The sequence below is a fragment of the Heliangelus exortis genome, chromosome 3, assembly GCF_036169615.1.
Source record: "Heliangelus exortis chromosome 3, bHelExo1.hap1, whole genome shotgun sequence".
NCBI lineage: Eukaryota > Metazoa > Chordata > Aves > Apodiformes > Trochilidae > Heliangelus > Heliangelus exortis.
The window spans coordinates 69,933,572-69,949,869 of NC_092424.1; the positions used below are offsets into that span (position 1 = coordinate 69,933,572).

Genomic DNA, 16,298 nt, shown 5'->3' on the forward strand with positions numbered 1-16,298 from the left:
ACAGCTTCTGTATGTGAGGCATCATGCTCTACTTCTTCAGCTAAGCTTACATTTCTTATAGTTTAGGTCTTTTAAGTCACCATCACCTTGCACATTACACTGAGAACACAATCTATTCTGGACCTCCCATCCCTCCTCAATAATTTTCAAAGGGGGTTTCCACCTAAACTGATAGCCAAAGGCAGCACTGCAGCAGTATTGGGACCCACAAAGCCTAACTAGCAGCACTGAAGAAAAATAGGGTCATTAAATTTTGATTATGTACAGATGTGAAGTTTGCACACCTCCTCTTGAAAAAAGAAGGCTTGGAAATCCCATATACTATTTTTGTATAGAATATAAGGTATGTCATCAACAAAATGGCACAGGTTATTTTAGCATAGTTTGGAGAATTCATAGTGCCACAAGAAAACTTATATTGTAGATTCTAAAGACAGAAGTGTATAAAAGAATTTTCTGATTCATAGAGGAACTTAATGATACCAGGACCAGATTTGCCACCTCAGGACCTCCTTAGCCAAAGGTAGGTCTTAACATACATCATTTCATTCAGTGCTTCATACCATCTCCCAATGTTATGTTTGTATCAAGATTATATACAGTAGTCTGCAGAGACATACCTCATAGCTCCACTAAACAAACAAAAATCCATAGTAGTAATTCAATAATGTAAGCTACTTGCTTTGTCATGTAATTTCAGGCAGTATGAAATCCCTCGTTTGCAAGTTAGTAAAGAATTAAAGAAAACTGGCATAATTAGTAGAGAAATTCAGTGTAAACACTACCTCAGAAAATCATCCAATTCATTTTCCTATTCACTTATCTTTACATCAGTAATTTCCAAGACAAATGCCAGCAATCTACCTGGCGAATCCTTGACAAACACAAAAGCCCCATAACCTATATAATAATTTTTTTCTAAAACACTAAGGTTAAAACAGTTTTAGGGCAAAGGATTACTTTTCATAGTCATCACTCATTAGAGTACTTCATATGTGAAAAGATAGTTTTGAGTTTTCTGCCTTCAAAAAGCACTGGCTCTTATAACTACCTTCTCCCTAAATTACACTTCTTCAAAAACATTTTGTCAAAGAAACATAGTTATATTTTCCAATGCATTTTTTTAAAATGCATTATTCTTCTAATAAAAAGCTTTTTATAAATTCCTAGAGTATTGCAGAACCAGTTTATATTTATTATTTTGGTTTAAGGAATGTAGACAGGGAACACATTTTTAATCTGTTTACTACAATACCCGGAACATTGTCAGCACCATAAAGCAGTAACAAGAAAGTGGTTTTATTAGGTACATAAAAATATTTCTATTAACTTTAGAATTTCTAAAGCCTTTCAAACTGACTACACAAAAATACCTATGATAATGAAATTAAGGTCCTGAACAACTTAATGCAGACTTCTTAAAAAGCAGTCTATTCACATGCAGCTACAACTCTGCCAGTGGCACATAGGTTAGCTTATCTCCTTCTAATTAAATATTTAATTTGCCCTTGAAGTGAGTACTTTAAGAAATAAAAGTAAATGCTAACCTGGACTAATAGGTGGCCCAAGTTGGAGAAACATGAGTCATTTTCTTCTATGTTATTAATCTGCTTCATTAAGTGCAGCAACATTTCAATAGTTCCTTTGTTGACCATTTCATTAAGGAGTACTGCATTTCCAGACATGAATTTTATAGCTCCCAAGCAATACAGGAGAGCTTCACTGTTTTCGTGTGGATCTTCAGTTCTCAGGACCTCCAACAAGCAATCTAAAAGGGAAGTAATTTTGCAGAAAGCCTATATTAACATTTATGTTCAATACAGTCCAGTCACTGAAGAGTTTAACAATTAGGAACAAAACAAAACAAAATCAAAAAGCCCCACGCCAGATTGAACTCTTTATAATACATTTCTACTAAGTAGGCTAGAAAAATTGAGTATTTGGATTGAAACCAAGAGCCAATTATTGATGAATAAGAGAATGGGCCTGACTTTTGTTCTCTCAGGCTTCAAGAACCAGCACCAGTTGTAAACACATAGCAGTAATCATTGAAATCCTCAAGTTTTGCAAAAGTGATTGCATGCACCTGGCATTTTGGATACTAAACTTGAGACATTCTGAAGAGGTTTATTCCCACTAATTCTTTAAAAATCAAATGTCTTAAAGAATCCCAAATGGAGCACTAAAAAGCACAGGTGCCTAATTCTAATGTCACATTTGAAGTCTGTTTGTAGCCTTTCTAGATTTACTTTTTATGTAGGTACAATTCCTGTAAAAGTTTTGCTTTACGCTACCACTGTCAGATACCCGAAATCTTAAAATTAAGAGTTGTCAGCATAAGCCCAACGCATCTTTCACAGGCAAATGGAGGTACTCTGAATATAGTGTGTCTTAAGTAATCCTAACCAATCTGATACTTTTGAATTTACAAATGACACAGAATGGCTAGGGTTGGAAGGGACCCCAAAGATCATCTAGATCCACCCCCCCCTGCCATGGGCAGGGACACCTCCCACTAGATCAGGTTGCTTAGAGCCACATCCAACTTGGCCATGAATACTGCCAGGGATGGGACTTCCACTACTTCCCTGGGCAACTGGTTCCAGTGTCTTACCACCCTCATAGTAAAGAAATTGCTCCTGTTAGCTAACCTAAATCTCCCCTCTTCAAGTTTTAAACCATTGCCCCTTGCCCTCCCACTACACACCCATGCAAAAAGTCCTACCCCAGCTTTCTTGCAGGCCCCCTTAAATACTGACTGAAAATGGTATTTACTTCTGCTTCCTTTGCTCCATCCAGCTGAATCAAAATATTTTCCTATGTCATTAAACTTAAGAGATTATTAAATTCTTTTCTGTATCAATTCAAGTTGAAACTCTCTCCAAGTACATGAGTATATATGGATGAAGTACACATGCTCCAGGCTCTTGCCCAAACTCTCACCCTCACCAAGTGCCTGGCAGTCAGATAAATCACTTGGGTGATTTAGTGGCAATGAAACCAGTTTCAGGTTCCTGCTCTGCTCATTATGAAACAAGGTCTTGAACAGTAGTTGTACATTTTGGGATGAAGAGTTAATTTGTTCTTCTACTGGAGATGCTTCACTGCACATGAATATTTCACAGGGTCAGAGGAAGTAAAAGCATCCCTAACCCAGTGACTGCAACGGGAATTGGGGTAATTATGATGATAAACCTGATTCATTTCTGCACCCTGTGAAAGGTGAGTCCAAAACATCAAGAGTGAAAAACAGAGAAACAAAACACTAGAAAAATCCATACTTCTTTCACTGATTTTTAAAATACAGGAAAGGAAGACCAAGTGAGAGAAAAGTGAATGAAGATGGAAATGAGAGCAAAACCACCCAATGCTTACACAGGCACATCCCCTTAACTTGTCCAAGATTTTTGTATGATGCTAATCTCTATAAAACCACAGTTTCCAGTGTCCAAAGTCAGTTGAGCAATCTGAGCTGTTCTCTCTGGATCCTTTCCTGTTGATGTTACTACTGGAAAGGCCTATCTGGTCTTTACTTCTGAAAACACTTGCATACTAAACTTTAAGAATATTCTCATCCATTTAAGTAGACACAGACATATGCTTTAACTTATGCATATGCAATCAATGCTGGCAAGGTCAAGGCCTATGTTAATAAAACATTATGAAGATCAACACTGGGCATAATTTCTTCATATTTCTCATATTTGCAAGGTGCATGTGGGTAACACAGATAATGTTACAATCACAAAAGGTATCTTAGAGCCATTGCTGATAATTATCCAAAACCACTGGCTCACTGTGCTGCAGCAGCTAAAAAAGCTAATGCTGGTTCTCAATATCCCTTCTGATAATGTCCAACAACACAGGCAGCATTATTTCACTAGTGAAAAACTGGGTGCAGACATATCCTGACCTCTCTAGACAGTTTTGTTCTGTACATCTCAAGGATTTACCAGAGCTGGAGAAGGTGTAGAGAAACACTGCTAAAACAAATGAAATAATGACACAGTATCCTTTCAAAGAGAGAGTGAAATCTGAAGAAGGCAGAGATTTGTCATACTGACTGTGGTTTAAAAAATCATGAAAGTGGAGGGTAAACTGATTGTAGAAACTCTTACAAGCCTACAAAACTACAAGCTGGGACATGATGAAAAGTAGATAGATTTAAAACAGCAGATACAGAACTTGAGGAACTTGCTCTATGAGGTTGTACAGGCACGTTCAGAAAGTTCAAAAAAGATTCAGGCAAATTAATGAACAAAATATCTATAATCAGAGACTGAAAAGGATTAGACACAGATGTGCAGTGTAATATTCCTAACAGAATGTAACAATTCCAGATGCTGGGGTAGTACAGGGAAAGCAGATCACAGAAAACACATAGGCTTCCATGATCTCCCTATCAGCATCCCATATCTCCATTGCTAGCCACAGAATACTGCACTAGATGCACAGTTAGTTTGACCCAGTAGACAATTTTTAGTGTGTGACTAAGTTAACTGAGAATGTTTCTTGAAAGATGATCAGTCCAACTATCGAATTTCAACATCTAAGTAGAGAATACATACCCAATAATTTGTCATCTTGAATGATGTAATCGTTTTTTTCATTCTTGCAAATTTTAAATGCAAGCTTGCAAACACTGAGAAGATTTTTTCCATCTACTTTCATCTGAAAAAAAAAGTGCAAGACATAAAAATCACAACAAGATCTCTATACAAAAATGTACCACACCATTTTGCAAGTTCAAACACATGGCAAACTTGTATTCTCAAAGAACTATTAAGCACCAGCTGAAACCCTGACAGCACACCAAGCCAAACTGAAAAGTTAGCAGAATTAGAGGACTGTGAGACATAGCTAGTTTAAGCTCTATTTAGCAAACTGTTCTGACTGACTTTAAAATAACAGATGATACATAAACTTTCTGTATATCTGCTGCACCATAGTATATCAATAACTTGCACATTTTTTCTCTAGTTCATTCTTACAAATAAATTCTGCACAGGATTCTCTGGTTTGGCTTCTGCAGCCATACCACAAAGAACTCCAGTACAAAAATACATGACATAATGAAAGTTATTTTCAAATGCTAGAAAACAAAATCTTATTATGTACTAATGGTAACTGAGAAATCATAAAAGATGAGTAATAATGTACAATGACAAATCTCTTCCTTTCCTCTGCATTTTGCGAGCAATTTCTTCTCATTTGTTATTTTTTAAAAATTGCACAGCAAAACATCTGCAGTAGGGTTTTTTTCTTTTAATAAGCACCAATTAACATCTATGTAGTACCTGAACATATAATTTTTTCTTCTGATTAAAGTAACACATGCTACCTTAAAAAAGAAACAACCCCCACACACACACACACCCTACACCCAATCCTAGCTGGTATCCTTTCACCAGGGACTGTTTATATATACTTAGCAGAAGACAAACCAGTTGAAGAGCACCAACTTAATTGGGAATTTTTACTGGAGATACTAGAGAAAAAGATAATTACACTTAGGCACTTTCCAAAAAATAAAACAAAACAAAACTGTTTTGGTATTTTCAGTTATTTAACAAAGTCAGGATATTATTCAAAAATCAAATTTCATTTCCATGTGTAATTTTTTCAATTACTCATTTGTTTACATCCCTGCATGTGTATTCCAGCTTATGAGACAGTCTCTGCCATGCCTAAGCAATATTCCTGCCACCATATACCAGCTGTCCAATTTGTGTCCCTCCTTTCTTCCCTGGACGTAATTCTGATGCAAAAAATAGGCTCAAACAAGTGCTGACTAATATCCATATAGCAAAAAACTGTGCTTAGGAAAGGGTTAGTTTAGACACAGTTTAAAAATATAAAATGAAAAATTAAATGCAAGTTGTAAGTCACAATTTTGAGCTTCACATCCTACCAAAGAAGCATTTTAAAACACTTACAGCCAGAATAATCTTTGCCAGCTTCAGGCAAAGTGGATCTGAACCAATGTCTACCAGTTTATATAATGTCTTCAGAAGCACACGTCTTCTTTTGAATCTTTTTCCAAGCATATTTCCTTCATCCAAGGCTTGGTAGAGCTTGGTGCAAGCCAAACAAAGATTTTCGATATTGTCTTCTACTTGAAGAAGGTGGGGAGAGAAAAATAAAAAACAACTATCAGTGACACCTTTTCTTAAAATGATAACACAAACCTCAGAAACAGTTTTATTCTGCTCTTTCAAAAAGAAGAGACTGAAGTCAAGCAACCACAGATGCAAAATAATACCTAAATCTAAAATGAAACTCACCTTCAGTGGTGTAACATCAGACTGACCAATGCCTACACCAGGAAACTTCGTATCTGCATATATTCTTTAAAGAGCTCCAATAAATATTACATGTGAAAAACAGTCAGTTAAGGAATATTTTTCTGCCTGTATACATAACCTAATATATCAAACCTTGCTGTGATTAAGAACAAGTGAATTAAAAAACTCATTAGAACTCTCCAATGCATAGTGGAGGTGTAAGACATAGTTGAATGGACTGCTGGCTTAATGACAAAAAAAGTCATCTACCTCCTAACTTGAATCCCTCAGGCATCGTTTAAAAATTACACAAATAAAAAACCTGCAGTAAAATATAAAAAAATATCTGTATCTCAAGACAATGGAATCATGTACATGCCTTCTAAGAGGGAAAAGAAAAATTCTTGTCTGTTTTTAAAATTCAAGAGTGAGGTGGGGTTTTTTATTTCATTTCTTAAATTGGTCATTGTCTATACGGTGACTTTAACAAAGCACTTAAGCTGCTTGTGTAAACTCTGCATTTACTTGGGATCTGAAATAGGTTCATGTTCAAGGAGGCAAAGCACTTGTGATAAAATTTATATGGGCAGAAAATTATGACAAAAAACAAATACATGAAAGGTCCCAAACATGTAGGCAGATTCAAGGACCACCTCTCATACTTACCAATCCCTTGAAGCTCTGAATTTGCAGTCATCACACACATGGAACAGCAGTGACTATTCTATTTGTACTCCCATTGTAACATAAAATTAAACGAAATTGAACATGATTCTAATGCCTCTGCTCCAGTAAGCAGTAAAACAGGAGTGGCAAGAAACCAAAATTGAAAGGTCTCCCTTTCGTAAAAATTAACAAGAACAAAATTTATTCATCAGTCATCCCATTTTTGAAGCTTGCCCTTCCTTGGGGCTCTATTTGGTTTTGTCACATAACAAGCATCTCAAAGGCACAATATTAGTAAGATTCTGGATGATAATTAAGTTCCAGATCAGACTTCAAATTTGTTTATGAATTGTAAGTTTTTTGGAAATATTTTTGTGGGCCAAACTGAAAGAAAAAGGCTTTTCTATTAATATATAAAAAATAATGTAAGATAAATGCATGTGCAGGGAATTAGCTGAAAGATACAAAGCAAGTGACTGCGCAAAATTTAAAATCTTGAAATAGCAACTGGCCCACTCAAAACATGACAATTATGGAATTATAATATTCATTTTGAAAGGAAAAATTGCAACTGAGCATAATTTCAGCTATTATTAGAAAAACTAAAACTAAGGCAAGTACAGACTGAGGAAAAAGGGCATGAAAACTGATTTTCCTTTGTTAAATTCATGACAAGGGAAAGACGTGATTAGATTTTACCTCTAAATATTTTGCTTAACCATAAAAAACATCTTATTATACCAAAATTTAACTCAGTGGCTCATATTTTACAATCTCAGCATTAAGCAAGGAAAATATGAAGTAGTATAGCAGTTAGGAAATTTCCTGATCACTGTTTTTTCACACAGCAGTGATTGCTGTGGGAATGAGAATCCCGTCTTTTTAAAATAATGATATATTTTGGGAATCACTCTGTACTTTGCAGGTGTTTCATACTCATCAGCATCTGCAAAATCATGCAAAAAAATTTTCTAATCTGTACCATGCTATAATTAACGCTGAAAGAGGTCTTGTAAAATAGAATCAACCCTACAATATGACACTCACTTTTAAGCATTTTGAAAAACAAATCCACTTTGTATATTCCCACCATTCAAATAAATATGTCATTAAAAGCCACAGAAACACCCTTTTGAATGAAATGTTAAAATGTGTTTCAGAGTTCAATCGTTCAAGCCATACTTAATTTACTTAATTTAGCTTCAGTATTCTGGGTCATTACACAATGTTCTGATACATCTAACACTTTATGCATAAATGGAAATTTTCATTAATATTTCCTAATTTTCCAGAATTGACACCTTCAATACAGTCTATGCTTAAAATAGTGAATCTGTGCACTACATTTTTTTTAACTCTTAAAATTATTACCTGATCTCTAACAACGAAGCTAGCAGAGCTGTGTTGTTTCAATGAGAAATTTAATCAGACAAGATAACAGAATGTTTGAGCTTGGAAAAGACCTATGGAGATCATCTGGTGCTCAAGCAGGGCTGCCTAGAGACAGGTGTCCAGATCAGTTTTACACTGCAGAGTGACTGAACATACAAAAGCATAAAAGGCTACATAGTCCAACTATCATTATACTTTTGCAGTAAATGCAAATGAGTCCCATGCTTCCTGCAGAAAATAGTATGGAAAATACTCCCCTTCAAGAACAGCGTTACCTACCTCTTTCCAATTCATGCAGAAGTGGTAGAATCCTAATATGCCAAAAGATTTCTTCCTCTTCTGATTCAGTTATACTTACTTCATCCTCTAAACCTTCAAAACACATTCAAAAAAAAGTTCATCTTCAGTGAAGGTTTCAACTTGTACAGAAAGAAATAGCTACCAAAACTTGGTTCATTAGTTAGAAAAAATATATATTAAAATGTCACATTTTGCTGTTTTCTGGGTTATTCTACCTATTCAAGCTTTTGCCCACTTTCTCAAACAACAAAATTTTTGAACAAAACTGGATGGATAAATATTTTTGTACGTAAAGCCAGATCTGGTTTTGTCTGTTGACATTAATGTTTCCTTTGATCACTGAATTGGAAGGTAATGAGTATTTTAAATCTTACTATTTTTCAGCTGTGTCCACGTGACAGCTTATTCTGTGTTAAAAAACACCCACACTACAGACAATCGTGAAAGATTGTACAATTTTATCTAGTACATATTCTACACTAAGGCTTGCTTAACTGACTCTTTGGCCATTTCATTCTTCTTGTTTGTTATTTTATACTTTGAAAAGACAAAGGAAAGTCTACCAGCAGGCACCAAGTTAAAAATTGGGAGGTCAAAAAATCAGAGGTCTGAGAGCATGAGTCTGTTTTCAGATTGGACAAGGGAGTTGGTGAAACGCAGTTTATTAAACAATGACTTCCATATGGATTCAATATCACTCGGAATTGTTCTGACAGAATTCTGGTCTTTACCATCAGACCACAACAGCTGGAAAGCCAGAGTTTCTGTGCAACTTGAGTTTTAAAGGATCTAACAATTGCTTATAGGGTGCATGTAGGCATATTTTTGGAGTTCAAGATTAAGTTAAACTCTTTAGCTTGCAGCTGTTGCTACAAAGATGGGAGTTTGGCTTGTTATTATTGTTTTAGGTATTTTTTCTAAATAAGGAAAGAAAAGTCACAACTCCACTAAATAAAATGAAGAAAGCCACTAAGAATAGAATATAAACATGTTTTTAAGTTACAGATTTATCAGAAAGCATCCCCTACTTTCATTACTTGTTCTTGCCTTGAAATGACAATGTAAATTCTTAACGTAATGATTATCAAACACACAAAATACTATACTTCATGAGAACACTGATATTAAGAGGTTTTCACCACAAGAACAGTAACTCGGGCCTCGAAAATATGACCTGCTGTTTATTACTTGGAACAGTGAAACATTAAAAAGCTTCTTATTTTAGAAGACTGCTTTTTAAAAAAATAATCCAGACTATTTTTATCTCTATATACTTTAACAGTCTACCTACATTTTACACAGATTTAATCTATCAATAATATCTATTGTTCTCTTTATCTATTCATTCTATGTGTTCCAACAGATTATAAAAAAATGCTGCTGTTTCATAAGCAATACACGGCTAAATATGTTATTTCAATAACTATATACTGTTGGTATATGCTTATATACATATTAGTATATCTTACTAGGTAATACTATTACTTACTTTGCAGACCTTTTTTATTTCCTAGATGAAATGATTTAATAGTCTTATTTAGATCAAAGAATAGTCTAATTAATAAAACACTGCAGCATTTACACTGAAGTGAAAGTTCTGCTCCAGACAATGTAAGTGCACAGTCAAAATGAGAACACTAGAATAGTTTCTTCCTGCCACAAAACATATACACTAACTCAGTTATTTCTTTTCATTCCAATAGGTCACTACCTCTCTTAAACTGAAAGATGAGACTGATTTTCTAACTATGCAGGTGTTTATTAAACAAGAAAGTGAATAGTTTATGTATGCATTTGCAGATGTGACATAACTTCACACAAAGCCATCCAGCTTTTAGTTCAGAAGAAAACAGATTTTTAGTGCCACTCTGCTGCAGTTGTTTCACATTCATCAGGAAAATATAGCAATGTAAGAGTCATAATGGCATAATTTTTAAAACATTTATCTCTTTTAACAAGGAAAAAAAGATAATCAACATTACCAAAAAAAACCTCCAAAACAATCCTTGCAACAGGAATGAAAGAAAACACATCATTATAAAGAAAAGCAACATTAATAAGTTAACTTAAGTAAACTTGCATGTGTCTCAGTCCTGGGAGATTTTAAAGGTGCTGATGAAAAGTTAAGGCAGTAATTGCATTTAAAATATTGCAGAAGCTCTCCTGAACCCTTTAATTCAGTGAATCACAATTCAACAGCAAAAACGCTTCAGTAAAAGTATTCAGCAAGTTGAGGTTCATTGTCTCAGTTTTTCATAGGTCTTAACCACAGCTTTGCATTCTGGTCAAAAAAAAAAAAAAAAATCACTAATCAGTCTACATTTATTGGTTGCTGTTTTTAGCATGTAAATACAAGAGCCTTAGCAACACAGCTTTCAAAAGCTGGGTACTGCCTGACTTATCATGCTTAGCCTTTCCATGGAATACTGAGTGGCTACAAATATATCAATATTAAAAGTCTGCCTCCTCTCTAAAATGTGAATGTGTGACAACAAAGCGTATCAGAAAATAGAAAAAAATCCATCAATGGACACTCCCTCCAGTGCCTCACTACAGAGAAGAAATGATAGAGGATTGCTACTCCTACCCCACCGTTTATTTTGGGACTAAAGATGAAGTATTCACAACATCCAGAAGCTATATAATGTTTACAAAGTTGATATAAAAGAAACAATCCTAGTAACACACATGATTTTTTCAATACCACCAATAAAATAGCACAAATAATTTAAAAGGCTTATAAACTGAGCAAATGCAGCCCCACAGAGTACTAACTCCCATGGCACGGTAAATACTTTCAGCTCCTCTGAAAGAAATGAAAGCAGAGCACATTACAGCCTTCACCAGAATGATCCAGAATAAAGCAGCTTCTCAGTTCTAGAAAAACAGTAATAAATCAAAATAACAGCAAAATGGAAACTGCAGATTTCCATACTAGACTCCCAAAGATGCACTTGCCATGTATGAAACATGCCAGGTATCAGGTAATACTAATTAAAACCTGTTATGTAATATTAGGAACATGCATCCCTACAGTACAATCCAGAATATCTATCCTCAGCTAATATAACCTGGCATAGCTTTATTATTTTCTAGGCAACTATGCCAATTTACAAAAAACAATGGGAAAACAGTGTTAATGGACTGGCAAAGTCTTAAGCCTACAGAGGGGAAAAACAAGAAAGAAAATATCAGCAGAATTCTAGAGTTAAAATCTTTTGAATATTGTTTCTCTTTACCAAAACCAGTGAAAATAACAACTAGAAAATAAAAAATGTTGTTCAGTAAATAAAGGATCTTCAAATCACAAAAACTAGATTATTTCTATTTGTCTGTATTTCACATCTTTTGACTGGAGACTGAAATATTTTATGAATTACCTGCCACTCGTCTCTTCCAGACTGTACTCCTTGGCTGAAATGAACTTGTTTCAGGCGTTTTCATCTGATCACTAAAAGATACAGCATAGACAAACACAAAGTACATCAGAATATAATGCTCAAAATGCTTCTTTCTTCACATGAGCTCAGTATGGGAGCTGCATATTAGTAACCAATTGGAGAAGATTGTAGATTATTTTACTAAGTTAGTAGGTTATCTGCTTATTAAAAATGACCTATAAACACAACTCCCACCAGCATGAGTTACAGAACGCTCCTTCACAAGTACTGACGTATTTACACCACAAGAGGTCACCATTATGGAACATAAAACCTAAAGCAACACTTTGTACAATCTGAAAGCCGAACCGAACTAAACTCAGGAAGACCCAGTTTTTATTTTTTGGAAGTCTGTTTCTAGTGGAGTCCTCAAGGGTCAGTACTGGGACCAGTACTATTCAATATATTTATTGATGACCTGGATGAGGGAACAGAGTGCACTATCAGCAAGTTTCCTGATGACACAAAACTGGGAGGAGTGGCTGACACCCCAGGAGGCTGTGCTGCCATTCAGAGGGACCCAGACAGACTGGAGAGTTGGGCAGGGAGAAATTTAATGAATTACAACAAGGGCAAGTGTAAATTTAAGTTTTACATCTGGGAAAGAACAACCCCAGGTACCAGTACAGGCTGGGGACTGAGCTGTTGGAGAGCAGCAGTGGGGAAAGGGACCTGGGGGTGCTGGTGGAGCCAAGAAGGCCAATGGCATCCTGGGGTGCATTAGAAGGGGGGTGGTTAGTAGGTCAAGAGAGGTTCTCCTCCCCCTCTACTCTGCCCTGGTGAGGCCACATCTGGAATATTGTGTCCAGTTCTGGGCCTCTCAGTTCCAGAAGGACAGGGAACTGCTTGAAAGAGTCCAGCACAGAGAGACCAAGATGATGAAGGGAGAGGAACATCTCCCTTATGAGGAAAGGCTGAGGGAGCTGGGTCTCTTCAGCTTGGAGAAAAATGAGGGGTGACCTCACCAATGTTTATAAATATGTAAGGGGTGAGTGCCAGGAGGACAGAATGAAGCTTTTCTCTGGGGTCACTAACAATAGGAGAAGGGGCAACGGTTATAAATTGCAGCATAGGTAGTTCCATAGAAATATTAGGAAGAATTTTTTCAGCGTGAGGGTGAGAGAGCACTGGCACAGGCTGCCCAGGGGGGTTGTGGAGTCTCCTTCCCTGGAGACATTCAAAACCCACCTGGATGTGTTCCTGTGTGACCTCCTGTAGGTGACCCTGCTCTGGCAGGGGGGTTGGACTCGATGATCTTTTGAGGGCCCTTCCAACCCCTAACTTTTTATGATTCTATGATTTTATCATCAGTTTCATTAACTGAATATAAACTCAACTAGCTTACAACTCAAAGTTCATCCAGTCCCAAGGTCAGTAATTTCCTCTGACAGAATTAAAGCTTTTAAAAGATTTCATGAGAAGAATTCTCCAAGAAACAAACACCATTAGTAGCCTCTAATGTGAACTCTTCCACGCTGCTAGCAGTCACTAGTACAAAAAACATGTATGATGCCATTTCTTTGTAAAGCAACAGTGAGTAATGCCATAATTTCTGCTTATTACATGGTCAGTCTTTCTTTGGCCAGAGGAAACTAATACATACATCTATTACAGGCTTTTCCTCCTTCAAATTCTGTACTAAAGACAAAGGTCCTCAAACTATGCTTTCTTTTCTCATTGTATGTTTAATTTAACACTTCTTATTCCATTTATAGCTCACATGCCTGTACAACCTCATCTCCTGAATTCCCCTCTAAAGATAACAGTAACAATGTTATTTTGTTGTTTTGGTTTTTTTTTAACCTGTTAATTTAGTTTCTATAATGCTTAAAGCTAAACTGTTGTTCAAGTGGTTTGCTGGACTGGCATCTAAATCCTCTGCCAGTCCAGGCAGAAGATGTAAGTCATCCTGTCAACAGATGGAGACAAAATAAAAGACAAAGCTCTTTTAAGATCACTTCCCTACAAGAGACTGGATGACTGGATAGCTCACTGTGCACAATCAGTCAAAAATTTCCCAAGCAATCAACATTACAGAAGAAGACTTGCTTCATTATCGCTTACAGTGAATATTGCACTTTTTTTTTTTTTTTTTTTTTTTTTTTTTACAGCATGAGGATGTAAGTGCTCCAAAATCCAAATGCCTACACAAACTTTCTCAAGAGTTATTTCATCCACATATATAGCAATTCATTCTCCTCTAGGGAAGCAATGCTTTAAAAAAAAAACAAAAAAACAACACAGACAAGTGTTTGCACCCCTAAAATATCTGTAAGAAAGAGGCTTTCTATAATACACATGCAGTCCAATGAATTAACAGAAATCAAAATTTCGTTTATGTGAACACCTTGTCCTACAGGCTCTAAAAAAGTTAAATATTTATCTAAGAGGTTCAGTCAACCCTGAAATCTAGATTACAGCCTGACCCAGATGTATTCAGAAATCAGTATCTTCAGAATTATATGTTGGTATGTATGATACTATGACAATATTATCTGCCTATATGAATACGGATGTTCAAGTTTGCTTTCCTCAGAAAAAGTGTTTTGTAACTAAATCCTGTCTGTGCTTCTTCCCCTAAAATGTAAATCCACAGAACAAACCCAAGAAACCTCAGCAAAGACAATCCTAAGTTATGTAGGAAACAAAAGCTGAAAAGACATTGAAGCAAAGGATGTGGTAGACTGAACACTCATCTGATAAAAACAACACATATGTGAGAAGGATAAGACCATGTCAGAGTTTGAACTGTGTAAATAAACCAACAAAAAGTTTGGTTCAAAACTATGATTTCTAAACACCAGTATCAGTCAGTTTACAGACCTCTGCAAGTAGGAGAGCAGATTGCTGCATTGCTGGTATTCACAGATCTATCTGTACTTTTGGGAAACATCCTCATAAATTAAACTGTTTAATTATTTTCAGATTAATAATACACTGAATATGTACACAAATGAGAACGGCTGATGGGCAGGCTTACCTTTAGGGAGTACGTACAATTTATGAATTTTGTGAAAGATTATAAAATCCCTTTATGTATCTCTATCATGCTGTCAATTCCATTTTAGTTACAGAGACTTTTGCTGCTTTGTTATCACTTCACTTTCATGTAGGGCTGAAACTTAAGCAGCAATATCCTGTTAAGAACTATGAAGTCAAAATGTAATCAACCTACTCTAAAAAATAAGTTACCTACTATTGAGGAGAACTGGCTTGTCAAGAGAGTGGTTTCCTTGGAAACAAAGCCAATTGGCAGAAATCTGATCATCTGATAAGGGACTCATCAAGAAATCAACTGACAGAGGCTGTGATGACTTAGAGAGGAAAAAAGAACTTGGCAACCAGATCATCTCTATCCCTTTTATATGAGGGATATCATAGTAGCCCCTATGAGAAATACTGCTTTCTTGGATGTACACAGACCATGATGACTTCCAAAAGCAAGGTGAGCCAGCACCTCAGTAGTGTGTCCAGTACTTTTCCCCGATGAAAGAATGCATAATTAGGTGAAAGTGGCATTTATTCAAAAACTCTGCATATTTGGATGTTTACCTGCTTGTTCTTGCCATGAGCTGCTTGTTAATGGTAAATCTGCAAACTCTCACCTTCAGTGGTATTGCAGGGAAAACTACATTTCTAAGAACTGTATCCCAAAGGCAAAGAATTAAGCTGGTTCTCTCCAAAGCAGCTGCACACAACAGCAAGGTCTGCTTCACAGATGTGAGTTCAAGATCACACTAGAGGAATGGTGCTTGAGCCTTAAGCATCTGAAAGTTTGACTACTTATGAACCTGAAAAATAGAGCCTAGCAATGGGTCTCAATATTGGGCCACACCTTTTCATACAGTTAGACCCTTAGCATGGTCCCTGCTATTGTTTTGGCCCAAGAAAGGTAGTACTTTCCTTGAAGAATACCTGGGCACAGTGCAAAAACAATGGTAGGGTCATTCCCAGGCAACACTTTGTGTGTGGTAGGGATCACTTAAAAATACTTCCATTATATTAACATAACCCATCACACAGCAATTGGCCAAGACAGAAATTAACTCCTTTGTTTATTTTTAGTTAATTATTACTACAGATGCAGCCCTGGTGCTCCATCAATTATTTAGTTATAAGAAGGACACATAGCTTAATACTAACAAGTTAATGCTTCTCTACAGGAATGTAGCTAACAAGCACCTTTGATCACTGATGTAGCAAAGCTCCATTAGAA

The 16,298-nt window shown here is 36.0% G+C and overlaps 1 protein-coding gene across 3 annotated transcripts in view; it reads right to left on the bottom strand.

The window, feature by feature from the left end:
* The window catches only part of ARMC2 (armadillo repeat containing 2), a 61,358-nt gene that overhangs the window by 27,989 nt on the left and 17,071 nt on the right, over positions 1–16,298 (bottom strand). For all 3 annotated transcript variants that reach the window (XM_071741210.1, XM_071741208.1, XM_071741209.1), the window contains 5 exons: positions 12,023–12,093; positions 8,622–8,714; positions 5,937–6,112; positions 4,569–4,671; positions 1,548–1,768 (listed from right to left, as the gene is read on the bottom strand). In XM_071741210.1, coding sequence (XP_071597311.1) covers positions 1,548–1,768; positions 4,569–4,671; positions 5,937–6,112; positions 8,622–8,714; positions 12,023–12,093 — 664 coding nt within the window. The remainder of the gene's footprint in view (positions 1–1,547; positions 1,769–4,568; positions 4,672–5,936; positions 6,113–8,621; positions 8,715–12,022; positions 12,094–16,298) is intronic.